Raw genomic sequence first — 20,632 nt, 5'->3', positions numbered from 1 at the left:
ACTGGTCTCTTACGGATGCATGGAGGCTGCACCATCCCCAGACCCGCATTTACTCTTTCCACTCCATCCCTCATAATTTACGAGTTCGGCTGGACCGATTCTTATGCACGACAGCGCTTCTCCCGCAAATATGTCACTCGGACTATCTGGGTAGAGTCGTTTCCGACCATGATGCGCACCTCCTCGGCCTACAGTGGAGACCCCCGCACCCTCCTGTTCCTACGTGGCGGCTGTCACGGGAGTGTCTCACGGACCAGACCTTTACACATGACCACCAATGTAGCATCCAAGACTACTTTACGCATAATGCGGGGACCGCGTCGTCAACCCTGGTCGAGTGGGATGGTTTCAAGGTAGTTGCCAGGGAAGAATGCATTCGATACAGAGCCGGGGTGCGTCACACCCTGGAGCAAGCCCTAGAGAAGGCAGAGCAGCAACTGGCTGCGGCCACTAAGGCCGCAGATCAATCAGTGGCGACAGTAACTCAGGTCGCCCACGCCAAATCGGAGTACCAAGTGGCGTGCGTGGACCTGCGTCGTCACAATTTTCGAGCCTACGCAAACCGAATGCATCGGGAACGTGATAGGTCGGGCACACTCCTGGCATGGCTTGCGAAGCAAGATACCGAAGTCCGGCCTATCACTGCCATCATAAACCCCCAGGGTACTCTGGTGCAGTCTCAAGATGAGATCCTCCAGGCGTTCTATCACCAAGACTCGGCAGTCTACACCGCTCCCACGTCTCTCGATCCCAGGGCCATCGACCACTTCCTCGACCCTCTCCCCCTTCCCCGAATTGCCTCTGCAGACCGGAAGGGGTTGGACACGAAGATAAAAACAACTGAGATTACAAGTGCGGTACGAGCAATGGCCCGCGGCAAGGCCCCTGGCCTTGACGGGCTCCCACTTGAATATTACGCCACCTTTGCCCCACAGTTGACCTCTCGGCTATCGGCGGTATTAGACTCGGCGCTTAGACTTGGCGAACTGCCCGGCTCTATGAGAACATCGGTGATTGTGACATTTCCGAAACCCGACCGTGACCCTCAACTCCTCGCCTCCTACCGTCCCATCAATCTGCTCACAGCTGACTGTAAAATCTTGGGAAAAATTTTGGCGGATAGATACTCTCAAATCATATGCCCGTTAGTACACCCGGACCAATGCGGTTTCGTCCCAGGGAGGAATACCTCTCATAACATTTGGCGCCTCTTTCACATTCAGGATCAGATTGGGGATCGCTTCCCGCACGCAGCGTGTCTGATCTTGGACCTTGAAAAGGCGTTCGACACCCTAACATGGCAATTCCTCTTTTCAGTCCTCGGGCGGATGGGCCTCGGCCCCACACTCATAGCCTATACTCGCCTACTCTACACCAATCTCACGTCCCGGATCCGCCTTGGTCGCTATATCTCCCTGGAATTCGCGATACACCAGGGCACGCGACAGGGATGCCCCCTCTCGCCCCTCTTATTCGCACTCGCGGTAGAACCCTTGGCCATCCGGCTCCGCGGGGATGGGCAGGCCTGGGGTATCCCACTGGCGGATGTCACACACTGTGTATCCATGTATGCAGACGATCTTCTCATATATTTACGGGATGTGACGGCGGATCTCACCGCTGATGAGACCGCCCTGTTGGAGTTTGCAGAGGTCTCTGGGTTGAGGGTGAACTGGGACAAATCGATGGTCTATCCCCTCCACCCGGACGCCCCCTCTCGGGAGGTCTGGATCGGCGACCGGAAGCTGCACTGGGTGACGGAGGGTCCCCGATACCTCGGGATTCGATTATATCACTCTCCAATCGACATTTTTGAGGGGAACTATCGGAGGGCACTAGCAGGGATACGGTCCTCCATTGGGTTCTGGCGGAGTCTACCGTTAGCGCCGATTGGCCGGGTAGCCCTGGCAAAGATGATACTGGTCCCGCGGCTTTTGTACTACTTCACCAACCTCCCAGTGATTCCCCCCCGCTCCTTCTTCAAAGATTTAGATACGCTCCTCAGCTCTCTGATATGGGGGCAGGGACGGCGCAGAATCGCGTTGGCCAAGCTAAGACTGCCCACGACGCAAGGGAGGCTTGGGGCGCCCTCATTCGAAGCCTACTTCCTGGCGTCGCAGCTCCAATGGCTCTCATATTGGACGGCGTAGCGATGCCTGCTTGAGACATGCACTGTCGCGGGATTTGTGCCCCTGCCCGAGTTGCGACGCCTGCTTCTGCCGGGTTCCCGTCCCACGCGAACCTACCCCCTGCAGGTGGACATTGCCCGGAAATGCGTGCAGCGTATCCACCGCATGGCACCGCGCTGCCCTCCGTACACACCATCGTTACCGCTGGTCGGCTGGCCCAGAAATAACGGATTCTTCACACCCGCCATGCTTCGGGAATGTACGGCGAGAGACATTGTCGAAGCGGAAATGTTATTTGACGAGGGACAGCTCAGGCCATACCGACAGCTCATGGAGGAATACGATTTGCCCCCAGGCCAGTTCCTGCTTCACCGTCAACTCCTCAGCCACTTTCGACCATATGCTGACCTCACGCACGGGGAACCTCCCACACACCCAGTCCTACATACACTCTTACAAATGGGACGGGGTCGACACCTTATTACGTGGTTGTATAAATCAATCGGGAACCTAACACCCCCACTGCTGGTGCATCTCAGAGCCCTATGGGAGGAGGAGACGGGACGACCATTTCACGACAGCGACTGGGACAGAGCGATAGAATTCCCCAAAAAAGTATCCAGGAATGCCCGCTTTAAGAATATACAGTTTCACATTCTCCATAGGGCCTATCTGACGCCAGCGCGCCTTCAACGTTTTTATCCCGACACTACATTTCTATGCCCTCGCTGTCAGACGCAGGATGCTGTCTTCTTTCATATGTTCTGGACCTGTCCGGGCATCCAGAACTATTGGACTTCTATCCACTCAACACTCAGGGACCTCACTGGGCTGACCCATTTGACTACCTGGGAGGGTTGCGCGCTGGGTATCCTAGGGCGGAGAAAACGACACAAGGTGTCGATGCGCTTCGTCTTCCTGGCCCACTTATTGGCCAAACGCTGTATAGCAATGCACTGGCGATCCCCTACTGGTCCTCCGCTTGCAGCCTGGGTGGGGGCGGTCCTTAAATGGGCTGCTGCGGAGGAGGACGCAATATGAGAGGAGGAGGCTAAAGGCATCCGTAAAACCCCAGTCTCTTTAGAGTGGGCGCTCCTACTACACCAATTTAGACAATCTCAGACCCCAGCTGCATTGGTGGCCGACATGAATACCCCCGACGCCACACCGCCTCACACGGTCCGAGTCTCCGCAGCGGGGGATCCCCCCCAGTGTCCCCCCGCACCACCCCCGGGCCAGCTGAGTTCCCCCCTCTGCTCACCTGATGCACCCCACGGCTCCTCATCCCGGATGGTGCACACACTCACCCCCCCCTAGATGGGCGGCAGCTATATGGCCGGACGGGCAATGGCAGACTTGGGACATAGCCTAGAACTCATCACCTAGAACTCCATGGCATTCCCCAGTTTGGTCCTTCTCCCCAGTTTTCTTTACAGGCACTGCTTTGCAACCATACAGACCACTTCCGCACGGAACAAGGCATATATGTACCCTCTATATGGACGTTGGTCTATTTGTCCGCTAATGTGAAGTACCCATTTTCACGGCAAGTGATGTATGTATGCTCATATTCTTAAATGCCAATAAAAAGAATGTTCAAAAAAAAAAAAAAAAAACTAATTGACAGGTGAAGAACTAGTGATAGATATTGTCAGTGACTCCTATTCAACACTTCAGGGTGCGTATGAGGGTGGGATCATAAATGGTATAAAAGGTAGCTGTGAGGTTCAGCCACCCCAGTGTCACCATTATTTCTGGTAAGGAGAATACTGTCTTTAATTTGTAATATAGCTGTCTTTGTGATGCAGTGCGAACCAATACTAGGCTGCCAATCAGGCAGGATATGGTTGGCACTGATGCAATCTTGGATTTGTGAACAGATTGCTTTTTAAAGATCTTATTGATGCCAAACAGAAAGGCGACAAGGTCATCAGGGTCTAGGGTGGGTTTATACATGACCTTTGAAAGCGACTAGGAAGATGCAGTGAGTGTAGAAGACCCTAACGATGGCGAATAGAGGAGAGAAAGCTTCTCCGGAGAGAACACAAGTTCACCTTCACAGGCAGTGTCTTTAAGAAGGTTGAGGATGTTGGCAAGACCTCTGAAAACAGGGATTTGAACGATTATCAGTTTGGGAAGGAACATGCAGAGGCGGTTGCCAGATAAAAAATTAGATATGACGTTGGTGTGATGTTGCAGGACTCAGGGGGGGGGGGGGAGGGTCGGGGTTGTTTGTAGGGCAGGGAGATGTTTTAGGGCTCAGAGCAGGAGGGTCTGATGTTGTGGTAGTTAGAAGCTGTAGGCGAGAGTTTTTAGGACTGAGGGTGGGGGCCTGGGGTCGGGGTAGTTTTCAGGGTAGGGGCAGATTTTAGGGCTAGAGGGTGGGGGAAAAGGGACATTTGACAGGGTGGGGGGCCTAAAGGCTAGGAGGGGCCGGGTCGGGGTAGTTGAGGTATGTAGGGGCCAGTTTTTAGGGCTCAGGGCAGAGAGAGCTGGGGTTGGGGTAGTTTCTGGGGCATGGAGTTAATTGTTAGGGCTCAGAGCAGGGGGAAAAGGGACAGTTGAAAGGGCAGGGGGCAGTTTTAGACCCCAGGGCAGGGGAATGAAGGGTTGGGGTAATTTTCTGATGCAGGGGACAATTTTCAGGGCTCAGAGTGGAGAGGGCTTGGGTCAGGGTAGTGTTTGGGGCATGGGTTTAATTTTTAGGGCTCAGGGCAGAGAGAAAAGGGAAAATTTACAGGGCAGGGGCAAGGGGTATGATGTATAGCATGAATGTCCCTTTATTCATCATGTCTTTACCACGAAATTGGGTAGTAAAGGCATGCGTGGTAAAGGCATGCATAGTAAAGACGCTGGCGTGGAAGAGACCGCATGGTACAGGCAATCGTTGTTCAGGCATATGTTGTACCATCATACAATCGTGTTCACCTAGTTTTCTAGAAAGTCGTTTCGAAAGTAAAGAAAGCAATTTCTCACTGTGCTGGATGTCCTGCGGAAGAACCACATTTCATAAAGGTGGGGCCACCTGTTTTCGAATACAAGAATCAAACAATACAGATTTCCTCTCTGGATCACGTAAATATAGTTTTGCAGCTATCCAACAAACATGAAGAAAAGAAGAACTAATGAAAATAACTGTAAGACCCACAAGATCCAGCCAGTGCAGTATTGGGTGAAAGAAAGTCATGGATAAGAAAGTAAAATTGAGACAACAACCCAGTGCCACAGTCATTAAAAAAGAAAGAAAGGTATTGCTGATGAAACTAAGAGCCTCCACTGCTCTACCAGACACATACAATTAAGGTTCTAGGGCTTCTGCCTGTGTCCAACATGATCGGGGAGTGACTGGGGCAAACCCTTGTAGTAGAGGTGCTTACACATAGCTTCCTCTATCCTGAGGTGTGTGATCTGAGAACAAATCCCTGATCCCCTGTGCATGTGGCAGTAACTATCTATGCGATCCGCTCTCTTCAAGTTTGAAGGAAGACATGATTGGGTTATTATCCCCTATACCCTGGAAAAGTATCTGAAGTCTTTGTACTCAGTATTGTCCCATGTGTGACCAACAGATTACTTTGTGGAGGTTGTTTTTGAAGGTGTGGAAGTTTCAAAAGGAGGGAGGGTAACCGGCACAGATTACCCTCCTAGGTACAAAGCTTTTATTGAACTAGCTATTCCCTCATATGGTGAACTTAGTATGAATGTCAGGTACTTCATTTTGCTGTCTGAAAGATTTGCTATCCTTTATCAGTTAAACTTCTTGAAGGGGGCTTTCTACAGGAAATACATTTTTTGAAGAAAGGCTGGCATAGACTGAAATCTAGATAGTTTCCTAAACAATATCTCGCCTCAGACACGAATGAGACTGGGAGAGGTGAATGTTCAGTTGAGTATAGAGTTCCAAGGAGAGGTGGTTAGCCAATGAAGCAGGGCTGACGGAAGAATATTGGCTCACACATTCTTCTTATATACCACAAACATTAACTTTGAAACCCTCAAAAGGTCAAAGAAGAAGAGCATATTTATTGGGGTGTTTTGAATATGGGGATGAAAAGTGGATTGGAAAGGTCATTGCAATGGGTCGACAGAGATGAGCTCTCCCCACTCAGATGAAACAGGCCTTACAACATCTGGGTCTTATGGGCATTCGGAGAAAACAGCATCCTAAAGAGACACATTTTACCCACTATTCAGCTGTCCAAAAGATCTTTTTCTGTATTATGCCTTAACAATTGACTAGGTCACAAGTGGCAACAATCTTAGGAGACAGTGAATACAGTCTACACCAATTAGTCTGAGGTGAGTTAAGTATAGCAGCCGGTCGGGAATTATTACCACAGATGGGGAAGTGGTGCAGCGTTCAAAGTCAGGGTCTCAGTGCAAGGTGTAAAGTGCCAGGACACAGGATGAGCGACAGCCAAATGCAATAACTTGGGGAAACAATAAGAAAGGGGGATCAAGGGTAAAACAAATGAAACACAAAGCTGACGTGTAGAGCACAGGAGGAATTTATCAACCCTACTTGATTACGGGAATGTTTTACTCTTAGGCACATCAGAGAAAAATATAAAGAAATTACAGGTCATACAAAATTCGGCAGCACGCCTAGTATTAAGACTGCCCCGCAGAGCCCCTTCTCGACCATCATTGGCAACTCTCCATTGGCTGCCTATCAAGCAGAGGATAACTTTTAAAGCTCTGCTATGGTGTCACAAGATCCTCCATAACAAGGCACCTGCCTATATGTCGGATCTGGCCTCGCCATATGAACCTAACAGAACCCTTAGATCCAAAGGTACAGGGCTGCTCAGAAGTGCCCGTCCTAAAAAGGCCAGAATGGGAGGTAGATCTTTCCGCACAGTGGCAGCGAAGTACTGGAACCTCCTGCCCATGGAAATCAGGTTAGAAGTGAATGAGACCTCTTTTAGGAAGAAACTGAAAACTTTCCTTTTTGATCCGTGATAGGCTCTCTTTTTGTACTCTTATCACTCTCTCCTCAGCGCGGGGACACGCCGGGAGGCGTCACCAGGCGCTTTACAAGCTCCTTTAAACTAAACTAAACTAAACTAAACTAAACTATGTAGCAAAGTAAGAAATCAGTGTTGGGCTCCTCGTTGAAGGGTAGTGTGCTGCAATGGTCTAGCGACAAATAGGTGGTCTTATGAGAAAGATGGTTGAGTCTTAAGGGAAAAGGAGTTTAGAAGGAGGGGTCCCCATATGAAGTTGTTTTGATTAACTTGAACAGCAGGGTATCCCAGTTGGCAGCTATCGACTTCCACTTTGTGGAGGGCTACACTCTCTGCCTCCGCCCACACCTTGAGGTATCAGTGTCATGAGACACTTGGTTAAGGACTCTTCCAGTGAGTGGCCATTTTTATTCACAAATACCTATTCTAAGTTAAGGATGTTGGTAAATGCCTAATGCAGCCACCTCCCAAGAGTTTAATTCGGGCCACCTGGTGATCGGTTTGAGTCAACTTATCGCCTCTGCCCAACAGGTACGGAGAGAGGGACAGTCCCAGAGAATGTGTTTTAGGTCAGCTGCTGGAGAGGTGCATTAAGCGTAGGAGTCTGATGTACCGGCGAAAATCCTATTGATGTTTGCCGATGAAAGGTAAGCTCTGTGAAGTATATAAAACTGTATACAATTCAGCTGAGCGTTATGTGAGACTTTCTGCTGGAATTCTAGAACCTATACCCACTCCCTCAGATTGAGGGCCCTGCCAAATTCCCCCTTTCAGGCTTCCTGTGTGATCTGAAATAGAAAACAGTGTGTGGTTAGCCAAAGCCTTATTAAGCCATGTGATAATCCTGCCACCCATTCCCAAGGTACGTAGAGAGTTCATCAATTTATGTGTGGGTGATTCCGTGTCTACTATGGACCAGGTCCATCTGAGGGCGTTCCTCACCTGGCCATAACTAAGAAATTCGCCTGCACGAAGGCCATGGTGTTCCACCCGATCTGGAAACTGTGATAGGTGCCAATCTTGGGGTAGATCACCCAGCATCATTATGCCAGCCCGTTCCCAGAGGGGTAACTTGCGACACCTCAAGCGTCGCAAAGGCTCAGGTAAACCCAGCAATGGTATTGCAGGGGCACAAGAAGTGATGGATTTGGTAATCAAGCGGCCTCTAGCCAGGCAGCGTAACGCTACTGACAGAAGGTGGTGGAGGTCGGTACAAAGAGAGACTCCCGGGACCGAGAGTCACAGGATGTCTCCAAGAGTTAGGGGTGATGCAACAGTGCATGTCTCAGCCAGATAATATTCAAAGTTAGGGGCACTGAGTCCATCATACTCAACAGCTTGGACAGAGCGATGCAGTGGAGCGGCAAGACCCATGCTATACAAGTTCTCTGAGGAGCGCACCGGGAGATTGGTGTAGTGGATTAAGGGGCGAGGTAGCATTACCATCTTAGTCAGTGCTATGTGCGACATTACGAACAGTGGTAGCGATTGCCAGAATGCATCCTTTGTGCGGAGGGACGAAATAGCTGAGTTCAGGTTGCCATTTAGGAGCCCCGAGTCAGAGTGGAACATACCGATACCGAGCTATTTGAAGGAAACCCCTTCCAAACAGATTTGCTCATATCCCAGGAAAAACTGTTGGGGTTTGGGAGACACGGTAAGAAACAGGAACAGATAGCACTTGTTCCAGCTGACTCCAAGGCATGACAACTCTCTGAACTTCTCAAGAAGGTAGGCAATAGGAAAATGGTCATGTGCAACATCTTTCAGATAAAAGAATACATCATTCACATAGAACAACATTGTGTGGAGCCTGTCCAGAAGAGGGATCTCCAAAGGTCCTCTTTCCCACCAGGCCCGGATTATGAGAGGGTTCATGGCAAGCACAAATGGGAGGGGAGCAAGAGGGCAACCTTGTCTGGTGTCCCTATGTACTAGAATGGGTGCTGATATGTGACCCTGAAAATGGACCCAAGTCGTTGGATCTGTGTTTAGGAGCTGAGCCAAATGTATTGCATGGGCTTTGAATCCGAAATGATTCAAAACCATTAAAAGATAGTCCACAATGTAGTGTGTCGAATGCTTTGCCAAGTCTAGTACAAGGACAGCCACCATGGATCTGATGGGGTGCACCCCCTCCATATTCTATACAGACGTTGGATATTCAGGGATAAATCCATGCTGATCCGAATGGACTAGCTGTTGGATCACTCACTATAATCTAGTAGCTAGCATTTTACTAAGGATCCTTTAGTCTATGTTCAAAATGGAAAGAGGGTGAAAGGAGCCAGGGTTGGTAGGGTCCGGGCCGGGCTTTAAGATCGAGGTCCGAATGGCCTCATAGAGAGTAGCAGGGAGGCACCCAGCCTCTAGGGCTTTAACTATGTATATATCTACAAGGTTAGGTACCAGGAAAGTGCCAAAGATTTTATAGGACTCAGCACTTTACCGGCAGCCAGGTCATCTGTAGACCCTCTATATGCTGAATGATCAGATGGCGGCAGTCTTGCAAAAAGTATTCCGTCAAGAAAGGAGGCTATCTCAGGTTGGGCAACATCAAATCATAGAGGTCTGGGTAGTAATGATGAAGTGTACAGAGGATAGCTTGCTGAGAGTAATGCAGAGCCCCGCCTGCACCTCATAGAATTGTCACTTGTGTCTCTTATGCTTACGATTTGAGTAGACACACCAATCGGAGGCCTGATTTGTCCCCTTCCAAGTGTACTGAGGCTGAGTAAGACACCACAGATGTATCGTGAGGATCGCCTTCTATTCAAGCAGCTGAGTCAAGAAATCTTGAAGCGCTGAGTAGTCAACTACGATGCTCTCTATGGCAGTGTATTCTTTTTTGAGGCTGCCTAGTTTCTGAATAATAGACTTGCGGCCCTAGGTATCTCTGATGGGCTGTCGCTTACTATACTACCCAAGGAATATTGGTCGTTAAAAGCAAATAAGTCACTGGGTATTGATGGACTTGCACCTCTCTTTTACAAAACGTTTGTTAAGTAACTGGCACTGATACTACCACAACTATAAAAGACATTTACACCAACTACAGGGATCATGGACACAATGTCACTGGCACTGATTTCCAAAACCAGGGAGGAATATACTCCATTGCACCTCATACAGGCCAATCTCCCTGATAAATATTGATGTAAACATTTTCACAGGAATCTTGGCCAGTAGGCTAGAAGGCATCTGAGAGAACCTGACCAGGCACGTTTCTTCTTGAGCGGATTTGCAGAAAAATATAAAGACCCCACGTGACTGACAATGTACATAGGACGGGTAAAAGTGTTCATCCTTTCACTTGATGCCGAGAAGGCTTTCACCGGTTTGCTATGGCTGTTCTTTAAAGGAACATTTGAAACAGTGAGCCTAGGTCCTGGTTTTAGGGTGAAGAGCTGCTATATAAACTCCTCAGCTAAGGTTGTGGCCAATAGGTGCACATCAAAACAAATCTTCATCGACAGATGACTAAGATAAATAGCAGACTGGACAAAATCTGAATCGGAAAATAAATAGTGCTTTATGGATCAGACAATCGGAGGAGTCTATATAGATCAGGTCCCCTGTATGTTTATAAAAGAGTGCATGGGCCCTATAAGACTTGTCCGTGACAAGAGCAACCACTTTAGTCTGGGATAAAACAGCAGGAAAAAAGAAGATCTCAACATTCTGATCCCCATTGATATCAATCGAAGGTAACTCTGAATTTGACCAAGCCGACAAAGACGGAAACTTTGACATATGGAGACAAGTAGGTTGTAAGTGACTGCAATATGTTCGTATGCTCAGAAATTAGATCCTCCCTGGGTATTCATAAGCTCTATAATATTTCAGAAAGTGTGAGATTCTACTATAGCCAAGTTACACATGAGGCCATAAACACTAATATTCAATTCTTGGCTTGCAAAACCCAAATGCATTTGGTTACTATCATGGGAAAACAGCAAGAAACCTGTACCAGATCTATACAAATTACTATCCCAAAATGAGACAATGGCTAAAAGGCTGGGAAAAAAAGATGGGAAAAAGAACTGAGTACGGAGCTATCGAACAAAGTGCCCGATTCACAAAACTTAAGTTTTGGTCCTAAGTTCAACTTAAGGCCAAGACTAAGTTTAACAGTGACACTGCCACAGAGAGCATCGTAGTTGACTACCCAGCGCTTCAAGATGGGAAAAAGAACTGAGTACGGAGCTATCGAACAAAGGGCCCGATTCACAAAAGTAATATGAGACAAAATCCTAACTTTACAACTTTTAGTATTCACAAAGGGCATTTAGGAGTAGTAAAGTTAGGATTTTGTCCCTGTTAAACTTAGTTTTGGCCTTAAGTTGAATTTAGGACCAAAACTTAAGTTTAACTGAGAAAAGATCCTAACTTTACGACTTTCAGTATTCACAAAGGGCATTTAGGAGTAGTAAACGACAAAATCCTAACTTTACTACTCCTAAATGCCCTTTGTGAATACCGAAAGTCGTAAAGTTAGGATTTTGTCTCAGATTACTTTTGTGAATCGAGCCCAAAGAGTTTGGGGAGGTGTTCACTAGCACTTGAATAGCACTACTGTTATACAAGGCACAATGTACAAAATAATTACTTACTGGTACTACACCCTTCAAAATAGATGGGAATGTGATAAGCAATGTCCTAGAAATGTTGGAGGCTGCAATATGGATGATTCTCTAAAACATATTATTTTGGAATACCTCAAATTGAAATATTACTGGCTCGAGGTACTATACACTGTGGACAGCATATTCCAAGCTCATCCAGCTGGTACTGCTGGGTGTGTCAAACCCCCAAGCATACCTGCTGTACTCTAAAAAGAGTAAGATGCTGTCTCTGCTTCTCGGGTGACTAGGAAACAATAACTGTTATGGAACAAAGGCAGATGATCCCCGGTTGTTAGGGATTAGCTATTTAGAATAGGGCATGTCATAGGCATGGAAAAAATAGCAACCAAGCTGTACACGGGCACAACAAAGCGTGTTGAATTTCAATGGGCTCCATTACTATAATTCTCAACCACTAAAATGAGCACGAGTTTACCTGCCTGCACTATCTGCACTGCCTGAGAATTATACTGATGACAACTACCACACAGCATGCTTCATAGACCTTGCTATCTACTGTTATCTTTCCTATCTCTCTACATGTGAGGAATAGGTATCGGTAAGGAGGTGAGGGGAAGTTTACTTACTGTTTCATAATAAGCACCTTGCTGGCATTTGGAATTAGGCAAGAGTATGTGTTATCATGACATATATTAGAACAATAAAAGCATTTGAAACAAAAGGCTGGTCTTCAGCACCTTAACTGCTCCCCTGTATATATGAAATCTCTTGGCACCTAGCAGGCTCCAAACTGGTTTACTCCCCAACTGTGGCTGGAGCCTGGAAGGAAGGGTTCTGGGGATGAATAAGAGTATCCCTCCCTGCTATCTCCAAGTCAAAAGGGGTAGTGATAAGACTGTCCGCTGTTCTTCCAACTGCCCACTTCTAGATATCTTGTCCCTGCTTAGTGGTCAGCAGTTAACAAAACTCTGTCGTTCCTGGGCTCAGTGGCAGGCCACTATCTTTTGAACCAGTGCCATTAACCATGCCGGCTGAAGATATTTATTCCAGCTCTGTAGGTATGACGAGTGGCAGATGTGGTTTTACGCCAGACCAGGCTCATTCAGTCTAAAGTAAAAAACATTTAGTTACTTTTCTCCTCAAGTTATCATAAAACTGATTTTACCACTAAATCAGATTTTAAAAATTAAGAGAGACATATCCTTGAATGGCTTTTCTACCATTTTCCCAGGCAGAAATGTAGAATTAAATATTTTAATAACACCTAGGCCTGTCTTATGAGAAATGTAGCTAAACCTAGTCACTGATTTTAATCCTTCAGTCACTGTGAAGGCATACTTCTTAAATACCCCTTGTGGGCACATACGGTACACTTCACGGGTGACTTATTAATGTATAAAAGTAGATTTTCCTATACAGCTAAATCACTTTTTCATGCCATTTGCTATTGGAGTGCCTTGACACTGTAGCCCAGCCAGAGCTTAGTAGTGCTCCTAGCAGATATATACTTTTGTCATGTATGTGGGTGGGGTAGGTACATATTGCAACACACATGATATTTAACCTTTCATGTTACAAGTGTATTTGAGACACAATATACAATAAGCTAAACAGGGAGTTCTATAGCACAGCAAGTTTTAGCAAGGCAACAGAGGAATGTTACCATTATTTTGCAAGGGTGGACCACAACAAACAATATGTCATCCTTTAAAATGTTCATCAAGAGGTGTAGCCCAAAGAGCTCACGTGCAGTGAAGAAAAAAGTTTAAAACGTTCATATGAGATCAGATTTTTGTACAGCTTACCTCACTAGGTGGTCCAACAGCCAACTGGCCTTTGCCTGTTTCAGGATAATCCTTCAGGTTGTCTTTCCCTGATGAAGGTAAATTCTGATGTTTAGCAGCAACGCTTTTGGAGAGAGGCTGTGCATCTGACTGTATAAAGTCCAATTTATTTGATTCTTCAGTATTCTTAACAGGGGGCATCAAGGCTGATGTGCTTGGTAACCCACTCTTGCCTGGTGCTGGCCCTTTCTGCAAAGAAGGAGAATGCTGAATCTCAGGGACTTTGTTTTGTTTTTTCACCTCCATGCTTTTGGAATCAATATATGAGGATTTTCCATCAATTTGCATTAACTTTACACCTGGTGTGCGCTCTGCCTGAGATACATGTCTAGTAGATTTCTCTTTTTGTCCTGGGGCATGTTTGAGAGTTACAGCTGGACTTTCTTGGCCAGAATGTTTTAGTAAATTAACTGAAATTTCAGGTGGTTTTTCTCTTGGAACTTTTAAGCCCTGATAATCAACTTTTGCCTTACTGCGTATTGGAACTGGAGGTGTTTTCTTTTCTTCTGCAGGCAGTACTGTGTTCTCTAAATACATTTCTCGCAGAGAAAAGTAGCCTTCTGCCTTTGAGGATGCTGAACACACTGGAGCATCACAGACCTCGGGCTCTTTGTTTTTAAGTATTCCAGAATCCTTATTCTTTTTAGTATCCCTCACAATTGTCATTTTAGGAAACTTTGGAGACGCGGTGACACCTTTTAATTGCGCAGCTGTTCTTTCAATTTCCATTTTCTCATCTGCTTGATTCTTAGGAGGAACTGCTGAAAACCGAGACCTGCTTGCACCAGGACTTGGGACCTGAACCTTTTGCGTATCCAATGCACTTGACTTTTCCTCTTTTTGTAATGGGGTTACAGCAGATTCATTCTCTTTCTTTTTCTTTTTAGCTGTTGACTCTTTATCTGTAGGCTTTTTGGTTATGATCTCAACAGTCTCACACACATATGCCAGGAACTCCTTTCCATCCGCTTCTAGATTGTCTGATGAAATATATCCATTTGTGGTAATTTCTTCAGTTGGTCTTGACATCATTTCATTTGCAAATTCACGTTCTCCATTTATCAACTGTTCCTTGCCTAAATCAGCAACATCTACCTTTAACCTGGACGTAGAATCCTGAATGTGGACCTTGATTATATCCTCTTTGTCCACTAAAGCAGGTGACTTTTTACCTTCTTCAGCTGAGAATCTTCTCTTTCGCTGAATCCGTTCAGGGCTCAGTGCTCTTAACTTATCCAACACATTTTCCTTGCCACGCTTTCTACTCTGCTCGATTTCGCGCATTTTGGCTTCAGCTTTTCGCTTAAGTTTGGCAAACCATCTCTGGTGTATTTTATACTCAGTCATGGTTCCAACCTCTAAAACACCAGAACAGGATACTATGCCTTTGGTGTTTCTGGCGGACGCTTGATATATTGCTGCATCCTCTTCCCTGCATCTAGAAAATAATAGAAAACTTATTAAAGCTCTTCTACATGAGCGGAGGACAGAGAAGTAATAGGAAAAGATGTTCAGCTCTATCCCCTTCTCTTTACAATCTAGGCGATCTAACATACATTTTCAGACATGTTGGAGATAACAGGATCACTGCTAGATTAGATACATTCTATAAATCAGGTTTCTGTAGGTAATGACTTTCCCTGCCCTCGTCAGTTAACTGTAGTTGGTAAAAAACAAGTTACTTACCTCTACACTGTGGTTCTCCAGTATTGATATCTTTTATAGATTCACATGCTTCCCCGTCGTCATGGTGGGAGTCCAACGATAACAGTAAAATAGCAGTATTAAAAGTCAACATTCAAATGCCCATAGGAATTCACTAGAGTTTAGCAACCTATTACCAATTGTTTTAAAACATCCAAACTCCAGCCAATCAGAGAGTAGACCATAGAGTCTCCTTCCCCTGCAGGGCTACCATACCTTTGATTTCGAGCACGAGTACCGTTAGAGGAATAAGAGAGGTATGAAGGGTGAACCTTAATGGGGAGTAGCGAGGGTTGCATGTGAATTTATAAAAGATATCAATACTGGAGAACCACAGTGTGCAGGTAAGTAACTTCTTTTTCTCCAGGATTGTATTGTTTATAGATTCACATGCTTGAATCAGAATAGTAAGCAGTTATCAAAGTGTCAGTGGCGGCGGGTAAGGTGAACCATCCCACTATGCGACCCAGAAACGAAATACGAATAATAATCATAAAGAGCATACCTTATGAGCTCACATATACATATACCTGAATTAGGAAATATATAAACCTATTAATGACTTATCATAAAACAATAGCATATGAAAAACAACAGACATGAAGAAGAGCATACCATATGCGAACCAACGTCGCAGAGCAGCTTGACCAACTGCTACAGCCGCCTTCTGGCAGGCATCCATGCAGTAATACTTCGGGAAGGTGTGAACGTTCGTCCATATCGCTGCACTGCAGATGTCAGGCAAGAACACTCCAACAAATAGAGCAGAGTGTTGAATGAGCTGTGACTTTGAAAACTAGAGGGTGCCAGCCCTCTCATGACAGAGGAGAATAGTCAATGAGACTTAGCGATCAATAGACACCCACATCAAAGCCTGACCCCTCCTAGGGGCAGAAAAGGCAATGAGTAGCTGAGTAGATTTTCGGAAAGACTGAGTCCTTTGCAAGTAGAATGTACAGAGAATGGAGTGCTCTCTCAGCTGGCGAAGATGGAGATGAAAAGAAGGAGGGCAAAAACACTGGCTCATTTAGATGAAATGTGGAAGGTACTTTAGGAATAAAAGATAGATTGGTACAAATAATTACTCTATCCTGAAGAAACTGCAGGTAAAGTTCAGTTGTTATAAAGGCCTGAATTTCACTAATGCATCTAGCTGACGTAATGGGCAACAGGAAAGCCACCTTGCAGGAGAGGTATTTCAAATCGCACTTGTGAATTGGTTCAAAGGGTGCCATCATAAGCTGTGACAGGACAATATTCAATTGCCATAGCACTGGAGGAGGTCTTACCGGAGGGTAGGCCCTGAAAAGTCCTTTCATGAACTCCTTTACCAGTCTGTTTGACCACAAGGACAAGCAACCAGAGTATAGTCCGTATCTGGATATTGCAGCCAAGTGCACCTTAATGAACGCATGCGCTAGGCCAGGTTTGGTGAGAGACAAGAGATAGGGCAAAACGTCCTTGGCCGGCGATAAGAGAGGAACGCAAGAGTACGCGGCACACCATATGCAAAATCTTTTCCACTTGGCCGAGTAGCATTGGATCATAGAAGCAGCTCGGGTTTTCTACAATATTGCTTGACATTCATCAGAAATCGCTAGCTGCCCGAATTTTGTGTGATGAGGAGCCAAGCTGACAAGTATTTAGTGTGGATTTGAGGATGAACCACTTGTCCCTGGTTCATGGAGAGAACATTTTCCCTTGGCTGGAACAGGATTGGAGAAGACCCTGATAGGCGATACAGCTCTGTGAACCAGCATTGTCGTGCCCATGCCTGGGCGATTAGGATGATGTGGCATGGATCCTCTTTGATCTTTTTGAAGAACCTTTGAAATGAGAGGAAACGGGAGGAATGCATGAGCAAACGTCTCCTCCCAAGAGAAGTGGAAGGCGTTTCCTAGAGAGCCTGGCTGAAAAAATCTGCTGGCGTAGAACCTATATTTTTTGTTGAGATCCAAAGCAAACAGATCATGGGTTGGAAACCCCCAATGGCGAAAAACCCCTTGTAGTTGATCCTAGTTTAGCTCCCACACGTGACGCTGCTTGGTGTCCCTGCTGAGGGAACTGCCCAATTGTTTTGGAGGCCTAGCACATGCTGAACATATATTGGTATCTCATGGATAGCAGCCAATCCTAGATCTGTTGAGAACATGGTGGTGGTGTTGTCCGTGTGAATTAGGATCGATGATTTACTGATCCTTGGCAGGAATGCTTGGAGGCCCAGATACACTGCTTTCAGTTCCAAGAGATACTGTGCTTCCTGGGCCGACCAACATCTGTGAATCTGCAAGTCCATGGAAGCGTCCGACATCATTACCAATTTTAGTTTTGTCGTGAGGAAAGAAAGCCCTTGCGAAAGGTTGTCCCTAACTGCCCACCAGGACATTGCTGAAATCATTACTGGTGTGATTGAAATCATGTCTTCTAAAGAGCCTCGAGATTGTGTCCATTGAGCATCGCTCTACTCCAGAAGAGGCCTCATTCTTAGGCAGTACAGCTGAATCAGCGGAAGACAGGACAACATCATTACTAGCATTGATTTGTATGTTCTTAATGAAACACACTTTTTTTGCGGACAGGCATTGTGCTGTCTTCTGGAGACATAAGGTCCTTTCTTTTGTGGGGAAAGCTTTTGAAAGTGTGGTATCCAGATTAGCTCTTAGGAATACTATTGACCTGAAAGGAGCCAGAGAGAACTTTTCCCGGTTGATTCTGAGACTATGGGAGTGAAAGCATCAAACACAGGCGTCTGCCGATCTTCTGGCAGCTTGGAGAGATGGAGCCTTGACTAACCAGTCGTCCAGGTAAGGGAATACCTGGTGACTGGCTTGCCGCAGAAAAGCCACTATTGGAGCCAAGCATTTGGTAAAGACTCTTGGAGCCGAATTAAAACCGAATGGTAGCACCTTGAATTGATAATGGCACCCTGCCACCTCGAACCTGAGAAAACGACAATGTTTTGGATGTCTGGGAACATGAAAATGCGCGCCCTCCATGGAGGACATATAGTCCCCCCGCATCCACGAGAAGCAAGATTTCCTGGAGCGACAACATTCTGAAGGGTTTAGATTTGATGAACTTGTTCAACAACCTGAGATTCATTATCTGCCTCCATTTCCCCATCTTTTTTTCTATTAAGAAGAAGTGAGAATTGAATCCCAGATTGCGTTGATCGAGCAGTACCGCTTCGATTGCCTGCTTGTCGAGGAGCAATTTGATTTACTTCTTGATGATCTGCAGAGGACGATGGAAGTCCTCTGCGGAGGCAAATTCAGGGGCTGTTGAAACATTCCAGGGTGTGACCATGGCGGAATACGTCTAACACCCATTTGTCATAAGATATAAGCTTCCAATGATTGAAATATTTGGATCAAGTGGGGCCGAATTGAAGTGAGACTTTGGTAGCAGGGGCCTGGGGATCCTCATTGCCTTTATTGGAGTCGCTAGTCCTTCCTGTTGACGCCAATTTATAGCTGCTCTAGGGTAGGCTGGTGTTGAGGTTTGCCGAAAGTGCTGCAAAGTGTACTGAGAACGAAACCCCTGCTTATAATATGGCTGGGAATGTTGCTGAAGCAGAGACCAAGAGAGATATTGACCTATTCTTCTTCCCTGGAAGGAAGCAAACTTTTTCTGCTGCAGATTTGTCAATGATTTATCCGCTTACATATCCGACTTGATTGACTGCAGCGCTTCATCCACATGCTTGCCAAAGAGAAATTTGCTCTTGAATGGCATATTGAATACTTTGGCCTGAACTTATGGGTGGAACGTCGTAGCTTTCAGCCATCCCTGCTGTCTCAACACGCCGCTCCCACCAACTGCCTGAAGATGGTTGACGAAATAGCCACAGCCACATCAATCATCTCAGAAGAGGCTCTCTCTCCTTCCGATAGCACCTCGTTTGCTTCTTTCCTCTTGTCCTCGGGAAGAAACTTTAGCAAGGCACAGATGTCGGACCACATCTGGCGGACATACCTCCAGAGCACAGCCATGGCATTGAAGGCCCTGATGGCAGTGGCTGTCAAAGAGGAGAAACTTTTGCCGATGGTGTCTAGTCAGCACCCTTCCTCGTCAGGTGGAGCCGCACATGGAGAAGAAGGATATCTAGATGGCCTCTGAGCAGCTTGCATAGTAACCAAATCAGGCCGAAGGCGACCAATCAGGCACACAGGAGAGTCCTCGGGCTAATTGGGCGGTACAGTCACCTAGTGCCTGATTATGCACAACATTCAACTTGAACTCTCCGTTCATCACGGTACCCGCCATTATAGCACAAGCAGCCGAGTATGAATGCTTTGACCCAGTTGCTGGTTGCGCCGAACCGTCAGCATAGATGATACATTGGTACTGCTCAAGGGAGCGCATAGACAGTGGAGGAGGATGAACAAATTCATACTGTAAAAACTCCTGTGTACACAATGATGAGTCAAAAATAAACGTGATATCAGGAGAGGTCAACGATGTGGCCCGTTGTATCCATCGAGGATGTAAAGCCTTAGAGTTCGGTACACTTGCCTTAGTCACCACTTCCAGAGCGGGACATGGTGTTACAACCAAAATCCATTTCCCTTGTGCCAGTGCTCGTTCCTTTAGGATCGCCATCTGGACTGCTGTCAAAACTTTTTCAATAGGGGAAAACCGTAATTCCCGTAAAGTGTACAAATGCGACTTGTAAGCTATAGGTACTGTGTCTCCTTCATTAAACATCAAGTAAGTGAAACCCACTGCGCCTGGCACGATTCGTATCACCAGGTTTGTATGGTTATCATGAGTCAACAAGAACTTTGATGCAATAAGATCAGACTGCAAAGATTGCAGTAAAGTGGAATGTTCTGGAAGCCAGCAGGCTTTTGAAAAGGTAGGTTGTATCAAAGCATACAAAGGCTTGATACGCTGGGCATAATCGAGAATGTATGTTCGACCGAAATTTAAAAAACCCAGCAAAGACTGGTTTTTTTTCAGTGTAGTGGGAGGGCGCAAACGTGCGCATTTTTCCAAGAAGTGAGCCTCTTCCTTCATTGTTGAGCTCGTAGCCCAAAAACAACACTGTGTACTACGCAATGTGTGATTTTGCAAAGTTAAATTTGTAACCGTTTGAAATGTCTAGTGTAGTTTTATATATTTTACAAAAAAGACTGTCGACTAACGTAGAACTATAGGTATTCTGCACCGCACAAGTCCGACAATGTGAGTTCAAATGTTGGTAATCCAAAACTAAGTGGTACGACCCATCAGGTTTTGCTACTGTAAATAGAGGGTTATTCATCGGTGACACACATGACTCAATTACTCCTTGATACTCTAGTTGATCCAGAATATTTGCAACAGGAGTTTTTGACTCCTGCCGGAGAGAATATTGGGGTTGTGGCTGTGGCATAGACTGTAATGGTATCTCATGGGGG

At 46.2% G+C, this 20,632-nt stretch overlaps 1 protein-coding gene across 2 annotated transcripts in view; it reads right to left on the bottom strand.

Moving 5' to 3' along the window:
* The window catches only part of ALPK3 (alpha kinase 3), a 1,254,386-nt gene that overhangs the window by 716,286 nt on the left and 517,468 nt on the right, over nt 1-20,632 (bottom strand). For both annotated transcript variants that reach the window (XM_085643685.1, XM_085643684.1), the window contains one exon: nt 13,488-14,964. In XM_085643685.1, coding sequence (XP_085499811.1) covers nt 13,488-14,964 — 1,477 coding nt within the window. The remainder of the gene's footprint in view (nt 1-13,487; nt 14,965-20,632) is intronic.

This window comes from Triturus cristatus, chromosome 3_1, assembly GCF_964204655.1.
Source record: "Triturus cristatus chromosome 3_1, aTriCri1.1, whole genome shotgun sequence".
Classification (NCBI taxonomy): Eukaryota; Metazoa; Chordata; class Amphibia; order Caudata; family Salamandridae; genus Triturus; species Triturus cristatus.
This window is presented reverse-complemented; position numbering and strand designations above follow the sequence as displayed.